Here is a 19,453-nt window from a genome sequence, read left to right on the forward strand (position 1 = left end):
GCCATGACGTTTTTTTGCGGTACGAGATCTGTCAAAATATGGAACCGATTGGAGCAGGGATGGAATCCTGATGTACAGTAAGTTACCTTTAATTCGACATACAGCTACCTTTAGGAGGAGTAAAGGTTACGACCAAGATGGTGGAGTTAACAGGTGGCTCGTAATTCACACTATTTAGAAAAGACGTATGAGGAATGGCAAGACGAAAAGTTTGGATTTGTTTATGTTCTTACCTATGTTCGTATGGTTACATTTTATTTCGTCGAAGGTATTTGAAGCAGTATAATAAATAAACAGTTGTCGTTGATAATAGTAACCTAGTAACCTTTATGCATTTGCTTCCGCCAGCTGGCTCGGCTAATGTGATTCAGGGAGTGCTTTGATCGTGGTACCGCCACTGGCGCATAATTTGCAGCTTTGTTTTTTGTGCTGGTTCATAACGACAATCAACCTTGCCGGCGAAACTGTAGTCAATGTTTAATGTTGCTTGAATACCATCTATGTAAATAAGTTCAAACTTACGGGATACGTCCGAACGGCAATTCTGACATTACGTTTTACCTTCCACTTCACTTTCCTTGGTTACGACAATGTCTACGGTTATCCATGGTGAGGGGGAGGGGGTAGGAATAATGACCACGTGAACAAATAAAGTTTCAAAAAGAATGCATACACATCTATAATCAACAATTAATTAAATCTCGCGTTACTTTTGAAAAGGTCCAATGTAACATTTTCGCCAACTCGAGAAAAACGTAGTTGAAAACCCGAACATTATTTCGCGAATTGTCTTAAAAGCTATCAATCTTTATCACTGTTTTCACCACTAGCTGTCAAGAATAACTCCGTAAAACCAATCGTAACTATTGTTCCGTGATTTGAGATTAAGGTTGAAGTCTCGGAGCGAAAAATGTTACATTGGACGTTTTGACTGCCCGCGTTTGCACATTGGATATATTACGTTGCACTATAAAAATTTGAAACTAACTAATAAACAACAATCCAAATATCAGCATTTCGTTCTAAAGACTGATTATTATTGTTATCACTCGTTGAATTGCACTGGAATCGATAACAACACCTGTAAGAAACAAATTCCAAAACGACCGAAGTACGACTGCGAGTTGTTTTGACTGCTTTGTTACTTCGGACGTTTCGGCCGTCGGAGGAAAGTGGCGTACGAAGTAACAGCCGGGTGCTTAAAATTTGAATCTGTAAATTGGATATTTTTTGTATCGGCGACAAAAAGATGAAGAAGATAGATACGTGAACGATTGTTTTTGTAATACATTCAATGATTGAAAACTAATAGCGTGCATCCATTAACTCGATTTGTTTACATTTGTTACATAGGACCTTTTCAAAAGTTATGCGAGAAATCTATTCTGGATTTTTGAGAATTTTTACACCTTTTCACACTTGCGCTCACTCTAAGTATTTTTGATTGATCAATAAAAGTGTTCAGCTGAGAGCGATCGATAATCCATATTTTTCTCATATCGTTGATATTATTTTCGCTGTATTGTGAAAGTAATTGTGAACGATCGGGCTTTTCCACTAATAGTAGAGCATGTAAAACGAAAGGTTCTGAAATTTTTTTCTTCATTCTGGTGGAATAAAACTTAATTTACGTAAGTCGATATCCTTAAATTTATTCTGTTACAAATTCCTTTAGTATTGATAACAGCGTTAGGGTGATTATCGAGGACTTTTAGGGTGGGACTTCTATGCGTATGATGAAATCAATTATTACAGATTCAGAAAAATTTTATAGTTATTGAACTATGTGTATCTAAAACTTGTTCTGAATAGAAAGGGTTGCTAGATAGCACAATTTCAATACTTCCATTCTAAAACTGAGATAATTAATCACTTATTGATCATTAAATTTGGAATATGCCGAAGGGAAAAGTGCTCACGGAGAGAGAAGGAAGACAAATCGATGCATTTCACCAAGAAAATGTTGGTATCAGAGAAAGTGCTCAATTATTTGGCGAATCCTCTCAAGGATAAGGAGAGAGCTCTATGTAAACCGAAACTCTCTGATAGGAACAAGCGGGAAATAGCTAGAACAGCTTCGGATACCTCAAAATCGCTTATGCAAATAAAGCAATATTTAATTTGACAACGGGTGACAACGTTTTGGTAAAAAGTCCTCACATAAAGAGGGCTTAAAAGGTTAAAGCTCCTAATCTTACACCATTTCACATCGGAAGACGTCTGATTTTTGCCAAACCTCACATGAACCGACAGTGGGACATGGTATGTTATGACAAAGAATGTTTCCGAAAGAATACATTTTGCTATATACCATAACGAAAAGTTCTTCAATGTATAGGTTGTCTTTACTGACAAAAAAAAGCTAAATTTGGAAGGTCCTAATGTTTTCAACGAGTACTGGCGTGATTTACGGAAGGAGGAACAGTGTTTTTCAACCAGGAATTTTGGTGGAGGCTCGTGCATGGTATGTTGAAATTCTAACTTTTTGTGTTGCAACGAAATATAACCAGGGTGGTCTTATAGAAGTTAAACAGAGTGTAGTCCTGATTTTTTTTTCAAATTTTTGATGAGTTATTTATTTACACGTAGAGTAAGGTAAGCTAACTTTTTGATTTCGAACGTGTTGACATACATAACCCAAAACTATAAAAATTCGGTGACCAAAAACCTGACTTATAGAATATCTAGAGAACGGCAAGTCTTAAGATAATAATCTTTATACAGTTATTATATTGTATTATTATGCTTGTATTACTCTCCAAGAAAAGTTACCATTTTGGAAAGTATTGACGAACATATAGCGCAATCCGCGTTGACGGTATTGAGCTTCGTATTACGGAATGGGGAAGTAGGCATGACAATATGGGTTGCAGAAAAAATGAACACACTTTCAAAATAAAAATTATGAATGAAAATTCCCAGCAAACATTAAATCGCATAACAAGCGTATATATAACATCATATGTCCTAAAATTTGGTTGGCATATAATGCGCCTAACTGGCATATGCATGCAAAAGTGGAGGCCATATACATACATGGCAAATGCTTACCGAATTTGTTTGGTTGAATATACAACTTTGATCGGCTATAATAGCGATTATGTTGAAATTGAATTGCGATCTAATATGAATATATTCATGAATTGTCAAAGCACCAAATACGACTTTTGTCATACTCATATACGATTTATCACAGCCATAGAAAAAAAACAAATGGCGAAAAATATTTTCGTGAAATGTTTATTATAGCCTCACGAATCGCCATTTTTATATATGAGTATTTATGTTCGTAGAAATAATAATTGTTTGATTGACTTGTGTTGGGAGTGGAATATGAATGTTTAAAATGGCACGGATTGATGTTTGGTGATAACTCCGATGTTGGGTTCGAACTCCGGTTGTCTGGATTATCATCCACCAGCTATCTCGCGCGGCTATCTGAAGATTAATTCAACAGCGGTTAAAACTTTTGAGTGCATCAGTATTTCATTGACATTTCAATATGATGTAATATGTTCTTTATTAGGATCTAATATGATTTATTGTTTCATGATTTTCTTCAGCATGCAACACGATTTACTACAGTACTGAATCGATTTAAATTATACGCTTATACGACACACAAACTGCATCAGCGTAATATACGCATATGATGCGGATTAAATATATTTTACGACAATGTACATCATAAAATTGATGTTTATTATATCGAATAGCGACTTAATTTGATACTGGTATATAAAATCGAGTTTTTACATTTTATGCTATATCAAATATACACGATACATACTTTGATTGATATTATATGCGATTATGATTTATTCGGATTTCATGTAAGACTTGGCACGTGCAAAATTATACGATTTAATGTTTGCTGGGTTATTTTTCCCAAATCAAATTAGTACTCTATGTAAATGAAAATTACGTTTGCTTGCAAGTAGTAAAAAATATCATACAAAAATTATGTTTAAACATCATTTTATATTATAATGGTAAGTTTTGGTCTGAAAATTCATATAAAATAGTTTAAATTAGGGCCATATAAAATGATTAAATTAGACAACTTACTTCTAGTAGGTAAATAACGCTAAGATAAAATCATCATACAAATTTTAGCAGTTTTAAACTGCCTTACGGCCGAATAATCTGATAGAGAATAGTTGGCCTTATACAAACTAATTTTGTATCTAGATGTCGACACCATTCCGCCGTCAACGTGAATACGTTCGATTTCCGATTGAATGTAAAATCACTTCCCGTTCTGATAATTCTGATTTGATCGGATTCCACAATAAGCTCTTGTGATCCCTGCTTGGAAGATGCGAATTGGTAAAAATCCCAGCAAACAATCAATCGCATAACAAGCGTATATATAACATCATATGCCCTAAAATTTGGTTGGCATATAATGCGCCTAACTGGCATATGCATGCAAAAGTGGAGGCCATATACATACATGGCAAATGCTTACCGAATTTGTTTGGATGAATATGCAACTTTGACCGGCCATAATGGCGATTATGTTGGAATTGAATTGCGATCTATATGAATATATTCATGAATTGTCAAAGCACCAAATACGACTTTTACCATACTCATATACGATTTATTACAGACATAGAAAAAAAACAAATGGCGCAAAATATTTTCGTGAAATGTTTATTATAACCTCACGAATCGCCATTTTTATATATAAGTATTTATGTTCGTAGAAATAATAATTGATTGATTGACTTATGTTGGGAGTGGAATATGAATGTTTAAAATGACACAGATTGATGTTTGAGGAAAACTGCTCCGATGTGGGTTCGAACTCCGGTCGTCTGGAATATCATCCACCAGCTATCTCGTGCGGCTATCTGATATTTAATTCAACAGCGGTCAAAAATTTCAAGGGCATCAGCATTTCATTAACATTTCAATATGATGTAATAGGTTCTTTATTAGGATCTAATATGATTACTGTTTCCTGATTTGCTTCAGCATGCAACACGATTTACTGCAGTACTGAATCGATTTAAATTATACGCTTATACGACACATAAACTGCATCAGCGTAATATACGCATATGATGCGGATTGAATATATTTTACGACAATATACATCATTAAATTGATGTTTATTATACCGAATTGCGACTTAATTTGATAATGGTATATAAAATCGAGTTTTTACATTTTATGCGATTTCAAATATACACGATACATACTTTGATTGATATTATATGCGATTATGATTTATTCGGATTTCTTGTAAGACTTGGCACGTGCAAAATTATACGATTTAATGTTTGCTGGGATGTTGCTGCAGCTATGTTTCATCTGTTTGTACATCCCTGCACATTTGTATCATGCAAAGTTTTGCTCGTTCCTGGTTCGTTGCAGGTTTGTGTTCAAATATTTTTCAGTCTTTCTCTGCTCAGTCTCTCAGCATCAACAATGCGATCTATTTCGTATGCAAAGTGTTTGTTATCCTGTGCTTGAAAACGACCTTTGACGCATAATTATAATGTATTGAAATCCACACTTTGTCTATCGTAGGAACAAGCAAAAAGTGATTTAGCTGATAGTGATTTTCTTATTAGATTGTGTAGCAACATTTTGGTCAAACAAATAGATTCGGCGTGACACAAAATATCACGGTATCTCGTCAATTTGTACCTAATCAGGTGAAGTTCTAGTGCTATTAGAATTGAATAGGAAGAATGAACTATTCCCGTACATTTTTTAAAGCCCCATAAAAACAAAATGTTTTTAAGTCGTACATTATTCGGGTCAGGATAGTTAAATCGCAATGAAAATAAAACGTGTGCTAACGAGCATTTGATGGAAGTGCATTTCGCTCTTTGTTGAGATGATCGTGAGAATCTTAGTTTTGATTTGTTCATTGTTATTTTCTCGTAGCCTAATATCGAGGGAAAACTTGCAATGACCTGGCAGCATTTGGAACGTGGGAGTTCTCCGGTTGACTGGTGCGAAGGAAATTACATTATTTCGCCGGACATCGCAGAATTTGTTAACACGGTGAGTGAATTGAGTGAGGTTTATTGAAATAGTTCATAGTCCGTGGACAGCTTTCAGCATGTGCGTTTTGTAGTGCAAATGTTAAGGGTCGAATTTGAACATTTTGTAGGGCACATAATTTTTTTTTTTTATATAATCAAACATACGATGCAGCATGCAAACCACGCGTCCGTAAAAATACCCCCATTCACCAAGGCCAGTTGAATTATCATGATTTAACGCAACTGTTTGGAATGAACGCTTCGATTTCCGCGTTTGTTAGGGATTATTTTGTTGTGTTTAGTTGTATTGAATGGCGAAATTGAATGACGTGTAATGGCTTAGAGTCAATGAAAAAAAAACCAGCTTTTTTGGGCCATTGAACATTGGTACTACTTTGAGACACGTGCGATTTGGATTCATAGTGGAATGCATATGATTAGCGGGTAGGTAGTTCATAAGCATATGCACGTGGCCAAACGCGAGTAAATATTTTTCATGTTATCACGGTATGTTACTTATCGTTGTCATTCAGTAAATTTACATTTGGTCGGCGGCCAGAACGTCATTTAGTAAATAATTTATTATCTTTTTTATTGGCCTAGTTTAGAATGAATGCATGTGATACTTATGACGATACCGGCAACAATTCTTATGATGACAAATATGGCATTCTCAACGGAACTCCAATATAAAACTAGACTGTCACAAGTTTGGATGATTACTTCATTGATTTTTAGATATTTGTTCGATGGCTATGATCGATAGGAACTCTAAATAGTAATAACAGTTCAAGAAATACGCAAATCCAAAATAATAGGTTGAACTGGGGTGACATTCCGTATTTCGAAGCGAGTGATTTTTGTACGTTTTGAATAAATATTGCTTTGTTTTATTAGACGATGTTGTATCCAATTCGATCCATTTTTCGCATAAGATTCTTTTCAGAAGTAGCATCATATCATTGAACACTGATGAAACTGTTGGTTGAACCACATCAAGTAAAGAGTTTCCTCCTTTAGTACATAAATTTGGCACGACCAGGGGTGACATTGCGCATTCCGAAACGAGTAACTCGTTACGAGATAATTCAAACTCGAATTAAATTGATTTTAGTACTATGTATCTTTTTCGAATTATTATTTTCTGTGTACTAGATTTCGAGCAAAATTTGTCTCGAAGAAAAATGTAAAATTTTTGGGTTTGTAAACAAAGCAAGCTCCACGGCTATTAGAATTGTGATTAAAAAGAAAAGATCGCGAAATGCTTTTCGACGATAGTGATAGTGAAGAAGAGAGTACGCTTATTCCACAGAAGCGGGAGTTGAGGGATAAAAGTTACTCTCTTTCGCTAAGTGAAAATGAGTGAGTTTGTCTTATATATGTTTCTTATATAAATGATAATAATTATTCTTTTGTTTCAAGGTTTCGGCAGTATATCAGACCAGTCTTCAAAAAACAAACGCAGCGTTGCGCTTGAGTTTAATTTTCATCAGCGCGCGCTCAAAGAAAATTCTCTCTTGGTGAGAAGAGCACAAAATTCATAAGCACGACAGCGCAAAATGTACCCGGCGCAGAACTCAGATACTAAACATTTCTTCTCACTTGTGTGATGCGCGTCTCATTCTATACACACACACACACACAGACTTAGTCGAGAAGCATTTTAAAAAATATCTTGGATACAACCGTGTTCCAAACAACTTTCAGAAGCACTGCTTCTCCTGCACCTTTGAAATTAGCGGCCGTTTTGAATCTTCTTGCCGCTGGTCGTACCAAATAAATGTAACTAAGGAAAAAACTTTCCAACAGTTTCATCAGTGTTCAATGAAATGATGACTCTTCTGGAAAAAAGCTTATGTGAAAAATGGATTAAATAGGATACAACATCGCTTAATGAAACAAAGCAATATTTATTCGACAAATTCAAGATACCCGGTGTATTGATGATGCTCATATACCCATTCTAAGGCCTACGGAAAATGAACAAATATACTGCAAATGTGTTGCTTATTATATTTCTTTGTGATTCCATAGTGCTGAAATAAAAGTATTGTATTTATACTCACATACTTGTACAAATAGATGTCGAAATGCATTTGAAATTTTCTTTGATGTGATTGAATATTGAAATCAATGTTTCACTAGCATTTTCCCATACGACGATCAACCATTTCTTGTCGAGACATTTGTTCTCGTCTCGAGCTCGAAACAAACAAAAATCACTCGTTTCGAAATGCGAAGTGCCACACCAGCCACCTCCCCTCTGTGGAATAGGCGTGCACTTTTGTTCACTATCGCCGTCGTTAGAAAACATTTCGCTTTTCTTTTTAATCACTATTCTAATTTGATATCAAATTGAATTTGTTTTTCGATCTTTTTTTATTATTGCAATAGTAGTGCCTTTTACCTTGTTTACGAACACGAAAATTTGACATTTCTCTCCGAGACAAGTTTTGCTTGATTTTTAGCACACAGAAAATATTAGCTCGAAAAAAGATACATAATACCAAATTCAATTCGATTCGAGTTTGAATTTTCTCGAACCGACTTACTAGTTTCGAAATGCGGAATGCCGTCCCTGGTCTTGATCATTTGAGTCCCGTGATTCAACAATGTACAAGGACAGACATCAATACTAGCTTAGATAGAAACGGAATATAATATTTAACATTTAAGTAAAACGTGTTGCTGCCACTGAAAAGGGGATTGCGTGGTTTTGTCGCAATTTCTGTATGTTTAAATAAGCCAAATTGAAAATTGACTTTCAGCCTACACAAATACTGTTGATTGCTCACTGGCTAAAGCTATACTGGAATAGAATTCGTAAATGCCATCTTTTGTATTGTTGTCCAGTGCAATTACTTTTCCATTCCATAGATTGCTGTGCAAGCGCATTGAGTGCACGAATGATTCACCCTGCTGCGAAACAACAAAACAAATATTTTCAAATTAACTCTCAGATTAAATATACCTACAATATACAAATATGCACAAATAACGTAACGCTAAAAATGTAATTTTTGAATCCCCTCCCCCCTATGTAACAAAAAGTAGCGCAAGACAAACCCCACTCCCCCTTATGTTACGTAACGCTAATTTTTACACAAAGTCAAAGTCGTTCGTTCAACATTTAAAAAAATAGATATCTGCCCAGGTCGGAATCACGTCGGTTATTACGGTTATTATTACTGCCCAGGTCGGTTATTACGGAAGTTCCTTATGTGCAAGTAGTGACATCGGAAGAACTTTCCACAAGTTCATAGAATATGGAACAAAAATATACGGAAAATTAATGCTGACATCAGATTGGATTGATGCTTTCAACCCATTTGGCGTTAAGCTGGAAGGAACACGGACTGATATAAAATTATATTAAAATTATTTACACTACTCACTGGTTCAATTCAGCAGTTTCTGTCGTTACTTTTCACTGCTTGCAAAAGGTCCTGGGATGTTCTTACGTGACGAGCAAACCACTCGACCTAATATCGCACTAATTCTGCTTCATTCGCGAACGCGGAGTTTGCGAACTCAATATATTTTGCTTTGAGGGAATATTCGTGGATCGCTAGATTATTCCACACATCAGCTAACGATTCCCCTGCATACTTAAAATTTTTTGTTTCCAGTTAAGATCCCTCGTGATCATGAGGAAGTATTGAACCTACTAACTCCCGGGGAAGAGGAGCCATCCGACGTTCAACGATTGGAAGCACTGCGTCCTGGAGCATTTGCAGTAACGCGTGTTGGATCAAAATTTAATTGGTTAAAATGATAAATCGAAAATATCTATGACCTTTCTAAAAGGGGTTCTCGTCTGGTCCTACATTCACGTTCGTTTTCACGCAACTAGTAAATGCAAATCGATTTTTCTTCATGAAAATCACATATAATCATTACGAGTTTGAGTTTGTTGAAAAGCCTCAAGTCTCGAGTTGCTAATATTACCATAAGGCGCTGAAATTATTAATTTTTTTATGTTTTTTCAACGATTTTCGTCAAAGAGAAATTATTATCATGGTTTGTTCAAACAATATTCATGGTTTGTCCGGTTTAAGAAATCACCATTTTCGAATGAAAAAAATCGAATTTTCAAGTAGATGTTGCATTTATCATTGTTTGCGTTTACTGTCATCATATTGATCCATTCATAATTTAGGCTTCCTTCAGAATATTGCCTTTTCTTGGGCATTTTAAAAGTGTTCACTTCAACACACTTAACACGTTTAACACAGTGAAACTTTATTTCTACTATGCGCGAAGGACACAATAAACAAACTGCAGCGCGCCAAGCGTTTGCCATCCGCGTTGACGGCATTGAGCTTCGTTTTACGAAATGGGGGAGTAGGCATGACAATATGGGTTTGCAGAAGAAATGAACACACTTTTAAAATAAAAATTATGAATGAAAATTATTTTTCCCAAATCAAATTAGTACTCTATATAAGTGATAACCACTTTTGCTTGCAAGTAGTGAAAAAATATCATACAAAAATAGTGTTTAAAGATAATTTTATATTATAATGGTAAATTTTGGTGAGAGATTTCATACAAATTAAAGCAATTTCAAACTGCTTTATGGCGGGCTTACATTAGGGAGATCTATAGCTATAGATGGATTTATTCACCCGAAAATAGATGTAAACGGGTGAGAATATATATAATACACTTCTTCAATGCATATATGTATAGAAGGTATAAAATAAATTCAGGCATATGTAAACGCTGGTGAATTTCTCACTGGTTAGAAATCACTAAAGTTGCATGCAGTTCTACTTCAGGTGAATAAATTCACCGAAAATATAAATATATTCATTATAAAAGGTCGCGCTAGTGTAAATGGTTGATGCGATTTCTACAAATCTCATCATATTTCTTCACACGAATATATCACTAGTCTAAACCCACCCTTAGGTCCGAATAATCTGATAGAGAATAGTTGACCTCATACAAACTAATGTCGTATTCAGATGTCGACACCGCCGTCAACGCGAATCCGCGTTTTTTGGTTTTTGTTGGCGTTATTTACCTACTAGAAGCACGATGTTTTAACCCTTATTAAACTATTTTCTATGAATTTTCAGATATTCTCACCAAAACTTACCATTATAATATAAAATTATCTTTAGACACAATTTTTGTATGATATTTTTTCACTACTTGCAAGAAAAAGTGATTTTCATTCACATAGAGTACTAATTCGATTTGGAAAAAATAATTTTCATTCGTAATTTTTATTTTAAAAGTGTGTTCATTTCTTCTATAAACCTTTATTGTCATGCCTACTCCCCCATTCCGTAATACGAAACTCAATGCCGTCAACGCGGATAGAAATCATGTGGACAAAACAACAATATGGCGGGATTACATTAGGGAGATCTATAGCTATAGATGGATTTATTCACCCGAAAATAGATGGAAACGGGTAAGAATACACTGATACACTTATGCGAGGTATATATAACTAGAATAAATTCAGGCATATGTAAACGCTGATGAATTTCTCACTGGTGAGAAATCACTAAAGTTGGAAGCAGTTGTACTTCAGGTGAATAAATTCACCGAAAATATGAATATATTCATAATATAAGTTCGCGCTAGTGTAAACGGTTGATGCGATTTTTATAAATCTCATCATATTTCTTCACATGAATATATCCCAAATCCAAACACACCGATAGTGAATCGGACAACTCATGAATTGAATTGAAGTCATCGAAATGCGTTAATTACATGGTTTGGCTATGTAAATCTGATACAAATGGTGTGCCAACATGATGTTTACAATATTTGTAAGTGTTATAATGCAGAAAAGGTCTGAATATGTGTCAAATAATCATCTGGTGATTGATTAAAAGTTAACTCAAATGAACGGCGCATTGACACCAACAGAAGGTTGGAAAGTAAGATAAAGTTTTCTGGTATCCGAATTAATCTGAGTGAATTCCGAGTCCGAGAGTAAGTTGTAGCTCGTTTTTTGACTCGTCTATTTCTAGATCAACATGTCAAAAGGGTCTATCTTCTTTGATCGATTCTCTTCATCCACATTCTCTTTCATTAATAACTCAGCAGTAACAGGATTTCCTGATGTGTTCGACGACAAGGGGTGTGATAGGGGACCTCGTTTATCAAACTGCATGGCAAAATTGGAGCAAAATCTGTCTGAAAGGCTGTGGTTATCGAAAGAGAAAGACGGTGAAGAGAATCGATCAAAGAAGATATACCCTTTTGACATGTTGATCTAGATTTGACGTTTTAGTGGCTCCGTTTTCCGACGAGGCTGCTCGTATTCCCTGCGGTAAACGGCTGCACAGATTATTTTCAGACACAATTTTCGTTCATGATGTTTTAATCCACTTGCAAAAAAACATGTTTTTCCATTACATGGAATAAATGTTTGATACAGAAAATATGATACAATAAATCCAGCCCTAAATCGGACAATTCCTTCCTCGTGTCAACGTATTCTGCGATCCATTTTTATTTATATAGATAGAAGAAGATTTAGTAGTTCATTTTATCACATTAAAATCCATTTCCACATTCAAACAAAAATCAATTTCGTTAGCGTAAACATCAAATGGACTAACAATGCTTGTCACTATGTAATTGCAGAACATATGGGAATTGAATTTTCCGAATTTTCTCATTTTCCTTCAGAGTTTTCCGTAAATTTTCAATTGTCAAGTTTGGTTGGAATATGTTTGGTTGAAATATGTGTAATATTTTTATGGGACCCCCTCTTCATTCCTGAGGAGGGAGGGGTTTCATACTACCATAGAAAAATTTCTCGTACCCTAAAACCCTCACATCCCAAATTTGGCTCCATTTGCTTGATTAGTTTTCGAGTTATGCAGAAGTTTATGTTTCATTTGTATGGGAGCCCTCTTCCCCATAGAGAGTAGTGGGTAGGTATGTGGAACCACCATAGAAACATTTATTGTTCTCTAAAACCTCCATATGCCAAATTCGGTTCTATTGGCTTGATTAGTTTTCAAGTTATGCAAAAATTCGTGTTGCATTTGTATGGCAGCCCCCCTTAGAGAGGAGAAAAGGGGTATCTATCCAACATAGAAACATTTATTGCACTCCGAAACCTCTACATGCCAAATTTTGTTCCATTTGCTTGATTAGTTTTCGAGTTATGCAGAAATTTGTGTTTCATTTGTATGCCAGCCCCCACCCCTTGAGCTTGAGCATGCCAGCTTGAACTTGAGCTTGGGTAGACTGCACACTTCGTAGTTGCTCTCCGTGATTCACCAGAACCAGCGAAATTACCCAAAGAACAGACCGAATGACGCTTGGGAGTAGGCACAATGAGAATGATTTGCTACTCCGAGTAGCAAATCATTCTCATTGTGCAAGTTTCGGTGTATCGAGCTTCAAATAGTGTTCGCGACCGGCAGTGCGAAAAAGGAGCAAGTATCCCTATTTCGCCATTATAGACAAAGCCAAGATCCACCATGGCTCACAAATAATTATAGTCTTTTTTTGTTCCAGATAAGCAATATTCTATTTCTCATTGGTCCTCCGTTCCTGATATACCTGTTCAAGGACTATGGAAAATTCATACAGCCCGCGATTCATATGATATGGATTCTGCTGTTTGTTGTTGGATTAAGTTCGGCCTATTTCCACGCCACATTAAGCCTTCTTGGACAGTTGCTAGATGAGTTAACCATCCTGTGGGTGTTTATGGCCACCTTGAGCTTATTCTGTCCCCGTCGACATTTTCCACGAATTTTCAAGCATTCCAGGTGAGTATTGGGGTACTTAATCGAATATTCTAGCAGAGAACAATATTTATATTTCAAAGGAAACGCTTCTGTATTTCGATGACGGTGTTCTCCCTCACGGCAACGGCTTTTTCTGTTTGTTATCCCGCCATCAACGCGTTCGCATTGATGCTACTGGCCATACCTGCTACCTATCTTCTGTACAAGGAACTGAAGATGTAAATATTCGCTCAAGGTAAGGTTGTCTTCAACTGGAACACTAATTTTTGTGAACCATCGTAGTGTACAGGATCAACGCGTATACCGGCTGGGCATCCGCAACACAACCATTCTGATGCTGGCGATAGTTTGCTGGATCAACGATCGTCTGTTTTGTGATGCGTGGTCTCGAATGCATTTCCCGTATCTGCATGGGTTTTGGCATATCTTGATCTTTATCGCTGCCTATACGGCGTGCGTATTGTTTGCGTATTTCTTTGTCAGTGATGAAAGGCCGGAGAGCAAACCCCAGCTCAAGTACTGGCCTCGCAATGATTTCGAACTTGGTGTCCCGTATGTTTCGGTCAGTTGCTACAAAAAGCTGAAGGATTACATTTAAAGCGCCGGCAGTTTTTGTGTTTGTTTAGTACAAATGAATAAGTAGTACAGTTCATTGTGAGGATACTGTGTGTCATAACGCCAAATGCGTGGTTCCAAAGTCTAATAATCGATTCCGTTGGCTCATTGAATATTGATATTGCACGGCTCAACATAATCTTTACCGTGTAAGCATAGTCCTATTTTATTTTTTGTACCTTAGGATTCTTTATTTATATGCATTATGCTCAGATTCAATATGTTTCATCGCAGCTCAATTTGCAAGTGATTACAATAGTGAATTTATTAGTTTTAGGTGAATGTGAATTAATTCTACTTTTGTAGTTGGCAGTGATATTTCTAAATACGTTGTGATTAACAGTAAATAGGGGTTAACCTACCGGTGATATTCAATCTATCGCAGGCCTGCATAATTTATCAAAACATCGTATATTTCAATTATACCTTATTGGTCTATTCGCAAAATTCAGCCCGTCTAAGGTACGAGCCCATCAGAGATAGAGATATAGTATATCATGTGCTTCGAAATGTTACTATTACATCCGTTATATCAGCATACTTTGTTGGGCGCTCAATTTACTATAATGGATCCAATAAAAAAGTAATTCTCATCGCAAGCGATGTTCTCCCAATAGTAACTGATTTTCCAGTGGTAGTTTAGAAACTTCTAAAATGGGCGATTTGAAGTAACGGTTTCAGTCTATTCGTATATTAAACTGAAAATTATATAGAGTGAATTAAACTATGCGGATAGACTTTAATTCGTTCAAATGCACGTCTCAGACAAATATTCCAGAGCTCGAAAGATGTAAGAAATAGTCTGGTAGGAAACGAATTTAAACAAGTATAAATCTAATCTATTATAAAAAGTACTGTCAGTTTTTGTAGTATCTTTCAAGAAAATAATTCAGTAGTTCGGCTGAAAAGTTTATAAGGTAACATAGTAACACTATTTTTTGGCAAAATTCAATCTTATTATTCAACATAATTGCCTTCGATGGAGATACAGCGATTATAGCGATCTTGCAACTTTTCGATACCATTTTTATAGTACTCTTACGGGTTTTCCAAAATAGGCCTTAGTTTCGGTAATCACTTCATCATCGGTCTTAAATTTCTTGCCAGCGAGTATTCTCTCCAGGTCTGGGAACAGAAAATAGTCGCTGGGGCCAGATCTGGACAATACGGTCGATGCGGAAGCAAATCGAAGCCCAATTCATGCAATTTTGCCATCGTTTTCATTGATTCGTGATTTTGTCCGATTGCTGTCAAATTTTGACACGTATCCATTGAACGACGGTACTTTGTGATAGCCAAGTAGATTTTTGCAAGAGGCGCCATCTCGGCCTCAACCTTATGAACTTTTTAGTCGAACTGCTACAATAGATGGATTCCGATTTCATCAATGGTCATCAGCTTTTTGTTGTATATACATTTGTTTGTCTACACTTATTTGGATGATTGCCTCTATTCTATACCAGAGTTTTTGAAGCGAAGGATCTCCCATAATTCACAAATTAATAATTTACCGAATGAAATTTCTGAGTCCAAGTGGTTGATGACCGATCATGTTTATGTTTTTAAAAATACTTCCAATTCAAGTGTTAGTTTCAGTGATAGAATTTTGAATAGAATTTAAAATTTACATAAATTTTCTTTTCTGTACTATCCGAAAGCCCATGGAATAAACACACTAAAAGCTCCAACAAACTCCGATCCCGTACAAAGTATACCATGTACAAATTCCCAATTCGATCGGTTGTTCTCTATGGACACGAAGCATGGACGATGTTTGTTGCATTCGATAGTCTCGAGAGCGGAGGCTCTGGTCGGATGATGCACGTTTCACCGGTGGAAATATGCCTCTGGACGCTTAAACCGAAAGTCCACAGCGGAAACTCTCACAGGAATTCTCTTTGAAAGGTTTTGTTCAATCACTACTTATAAACGGTAGAAAAAACACAAGAATCAAGTATAAACCACGTTTATTCGACTTCTTGACCGGATCCTTCAACTTTCACTCCGTTCTTCTCGTGGAAGCAAAACGTTCTGCCAACGTTCACGATTTTTCTCCCAAATCTCCCTCGCTCTGCTGCGGCTGCTGCTCAACTTCTTCTTGTTGTTGATTTTACTCCTGCTGGTGATGTTCTGCTTCTCCTTTCACTCTTGGTTCTTATTAGATTCTAATTGGTTTCTGCTTTCGGTTGGAAAATACTCATGTGATCCTTGCTGCTAGACTGCTATGCTAGCTCGCTGGAGAATCGCAAGAAGTAGAGGGGTGGAACTTCTTATGCAATGTCTCATTCGTTTTCAGGGACTGAACATTCTCCCCCGCCAGAGGTAGCTGAATTAGGTGCATTTTAGTCTTCCATGATAGGAAGTGGTGCAAGATTATGGATCGAACGTTTGTAGGTGCCTGATTTAGTTTTAACATCCACCACTCTGATAAAACTGTCTACACCAGGATAGATTCTGGTTATGATTCCAAGTTTCCAACTTTGTGGAGGCAGATTATCATCCTTCACGAGGACGATTGTTCCAATCAAAACATTAGGTTTAGGTTTAGTCCACTTACATCGTACTTGCAATTCCGTCAAGTATTCTCGTGACCATCGTTTCCAAAAGTGCTCACGAAGCTGCTACATACGTTGCCGTCGTGATAAACGATTTATTGGAATATCGTCGTAAGATGGTTCGGGTACTGCAATTAACGGTCTATTAATCAAAAAGTGAGCAGGTGTTAACGGTTCTGGATCATGTGGGTCATTGGAATGAGCATATAGAGGACGAGAGTTCAATAACGCTTCCGTCTGACACAATAAAGTGGAAAATTCGCTCATAGTAAGAGAAGCTGACTTGAATACCTTCTTTAGGACAGATTTTACGCTTTTAACTCCGGCTTCCCAAAGCCCCCCGAAATGGGGTGAATGAGGAGGAATGTTCCGCCACAAGATCTCTTTCGTCATACAGTATTCAGCAAGTTGATTCCTGGTAATTTCTCGTTTGAATAATAGATAAAGCTCGTGCAGTTCTGATTTGGCTCCTACGAAGTTTGTTCCATTGTCACTATAAACTTCCTGTGGTAATCCTCGTCTCGAAACAGAACGCTGGAACGCGGCCAGAAATGTTTTGCTCGAGAGATCTTCAGCAGCTTCCAAATGCATGGCCTTCGTAGCCATGCATACAAATATGCAAATATATCCCTTTTAAAGTACACATTTTCTTCCTTTCGGCTTCAGGAGGATGGGTCCTGCAAAATCGATTCCTACTCTGTGGAAAACTGGAGCAACTTCTAAACGATACGATGGCAGATCTCCCATTTGTTGATCAATTAGTTTCGGGTTCGTTCTGAAGCATGTAATGCACTTCCTGAGGACCTTGCGGACAGTGGATTTCGCATTCGGCAACCAAAATTGTTGTCTCAAAATGGTAATTACACCAGCTAGACCAATATGAAGGTTTTCTTGATGAATTGCAACTATGATACGATGGGTTACAATGCTTTTACTTGGAAGAATCATTTGATGCTTATTTTCATATGGTAAATTCGAGTGCCGAATTCTTCCGCCTACTCTCAAAAGGTTGTGATCTAAAAATGGGTTGAGATTGTTCAAGCGATGATTCGGATCATTTGATGCTACACAATCGAGTTCTTTTGCAAATTCTATATGCTGGATCGCAGCAACGATGCGCTTTGTGGATTCTCGTAACTCAGTCACTGTAGGAAAACGATTGAAATTTCTCTCTTCTATCTTCTTCTGGCAATTGGCAGCGAAGCGCATTAGGAGCGCAACAATTCGTTGGAGTTTGCGAAATGACTCATATCTCGTAAGTAAAGGAAATTCGTCGTACGTTGTAAGCAAATTGACGGATGATTCTAACCTTAGCTCAGGAATATCGCAATCTAGCATTGGTGCTGTATCTTCTACTTGGTAATTGACGGTTTGCAGAAAGTGTGGGCCATGCCACCATGTCTTGTTCTTTACCAGTTTTGATGTTGGCTCCCCACGGGATACTATATCAGCAGGATTTTCAGACGAGGAAATATATTTCCACTCGATATTCATCGATAAAATTTCCGCTACTCTATTTCGAACGAAAATCTGCAACTGATTGACAGGTTTGAGCAGCCATGCAAGCACAACTTGACTATCTGACCATAAAATAATCGAGGTGAACTGGGTTTTGAGCGCGTTCCGAATCTTTATCACCAGTCGAAATAGAAGGAGGGCAGCTAAGAGTTCCTTTCTCGGAATTGTCATTGGGGTGAGTGGACAAACCTTCGATTTACTGCTAATCAGGTGCATGTTCGTAGTGCCATCACGATTAATAGATCGCAAGTACACGCAAGCGCCGTATGCCTTCAAGGATGCATCGGCGAACCCATGTAATTCATACGCAATAGCCCCTTTGGATATGATTTGCCTTGGAATGCGTATTTGCTCTGCTATGGGCAAAGAAACTAGGAAGCCTTTCCATTGTTTAGTTAATTCATCATCGAGATCATCATCCCAATTCAATTTACTGATCCACAAACGTTGCATTAATATCTTAGCAATAACTATAACTGGCGAGATGAGGCCGATTGGATCATATAACTTTGCAATAGCAGACAACACCTTTCGCTTGGTGGGCTTATCAGATTCCACTGGATGTTGATACACGAATAGCAGTTCATCAGTTGAGGGGTCCCAAACAAGGCCCAAAGTTTTGATAAATTTATTGGCTTCACAGTCGCCTACAGCAACCAGTGTATCTCTATTTGCTACAGGAATGGTACTCAATAAGTTAGGATTATTCGAAGACCATTTATGAAGTGACATTCCACCTGCATTCATAAGTTCTATAAACTGTTCTTGCATTTCCTTTGCGCTATCAATACTCTCGGAACCAAATAATGCGTTATCGACATACATACTTTCTTCAACTATTTTTGCTGCGAGAGGGTATCTTTCATACTCGTCGCGAGCCAATTGGAGCAGGCTCCTTATTGCTAAATAAGGGGCTGAGGCTGTTCCATATGTAACTGTAGTCAGTTCTAATACTCGAAGATTTTCATTTGGTGTTCTGCGCCAAAAGATTCTTTGTAACGGAGTATGCAAAGGGTTAACAATA

General features: G+C 36.9%; 1 protein-coding gene across 2 annotated transcripts; it reads left to right on the top strand.

Annotated features, from left to right (window-relative positions):
- The first annotated feature begins 5,420 nt into the window (after positions 1–5,420).
- On the top strand, positions 5,421–15,972 carry LOC129777999 (alkaline ceramidase). 2 transcript variants are annotated; one of them, XM_055784618.1, is made up of 6 exons: positions 5,421–5,669; positions 5,734–5,832; positions 5,905–6,024; positions 13,506–13,762; positions 13,822–13,959; positions 14,024–15,972. In XM_055784618.1, exons 2-6 carry the CDS (start codon positions 5,827–5,829, stop codon positions 14,337–14,339), a joined length of 837 nt encoding a protein of 278 aa, XP_055640593.1. In that variant the 5' UTR covers positions 5,421–5,669; positions 5,734–5,826; the 3' UTR covers positions 14,340–15,972. The 2 variants fall into 2 exon arrangements, with proteins under 2 accessions (XP_055640593.1, XP_055640594.1); XM_055784619.1 differs by lacking the exon at positions 5,734–5,832.
- The last annotated feature ends 3,481 nt before the right edge of the window (positions 15,973–19,453 follow it).

The sequence above is a fragment of the Toxorhynchites rutilus genome, chromosome 3 (genome assembly GCF_029784135.1).
Source record: "Toxorhynchites rutilus septentrionalis strain SRP chromosome 3, ASM2978413v1, whole genome shotgun sequence".
In the NCBI taxonomy this organism is placed as follows: domain Eukaryota; kingdom Metazoa; phylum Arthropoda; class Insecta; order Diptera; family Culicidae; genus Toxorhynchites; species Toxorhynchites rutilus.

Coding starts and splice junctions, on each gene's coding strand:
- LOC129777999 (XM_055784618.1), top strand. Junction 13,763..13,821: donor CGAATTTTCAAGCATTCCAG/GTGAGTATTGGG, acceptor TATATTTCAAAG/GAAACGCTTCTGTATTTCGA. Junction 13,960..14,023: donor CTGTACAAGGAACTGAAGAT/GTAAATATTCGC, acceptor GAACCATCGTAG/TGTACAGGATCAACGCGTAT.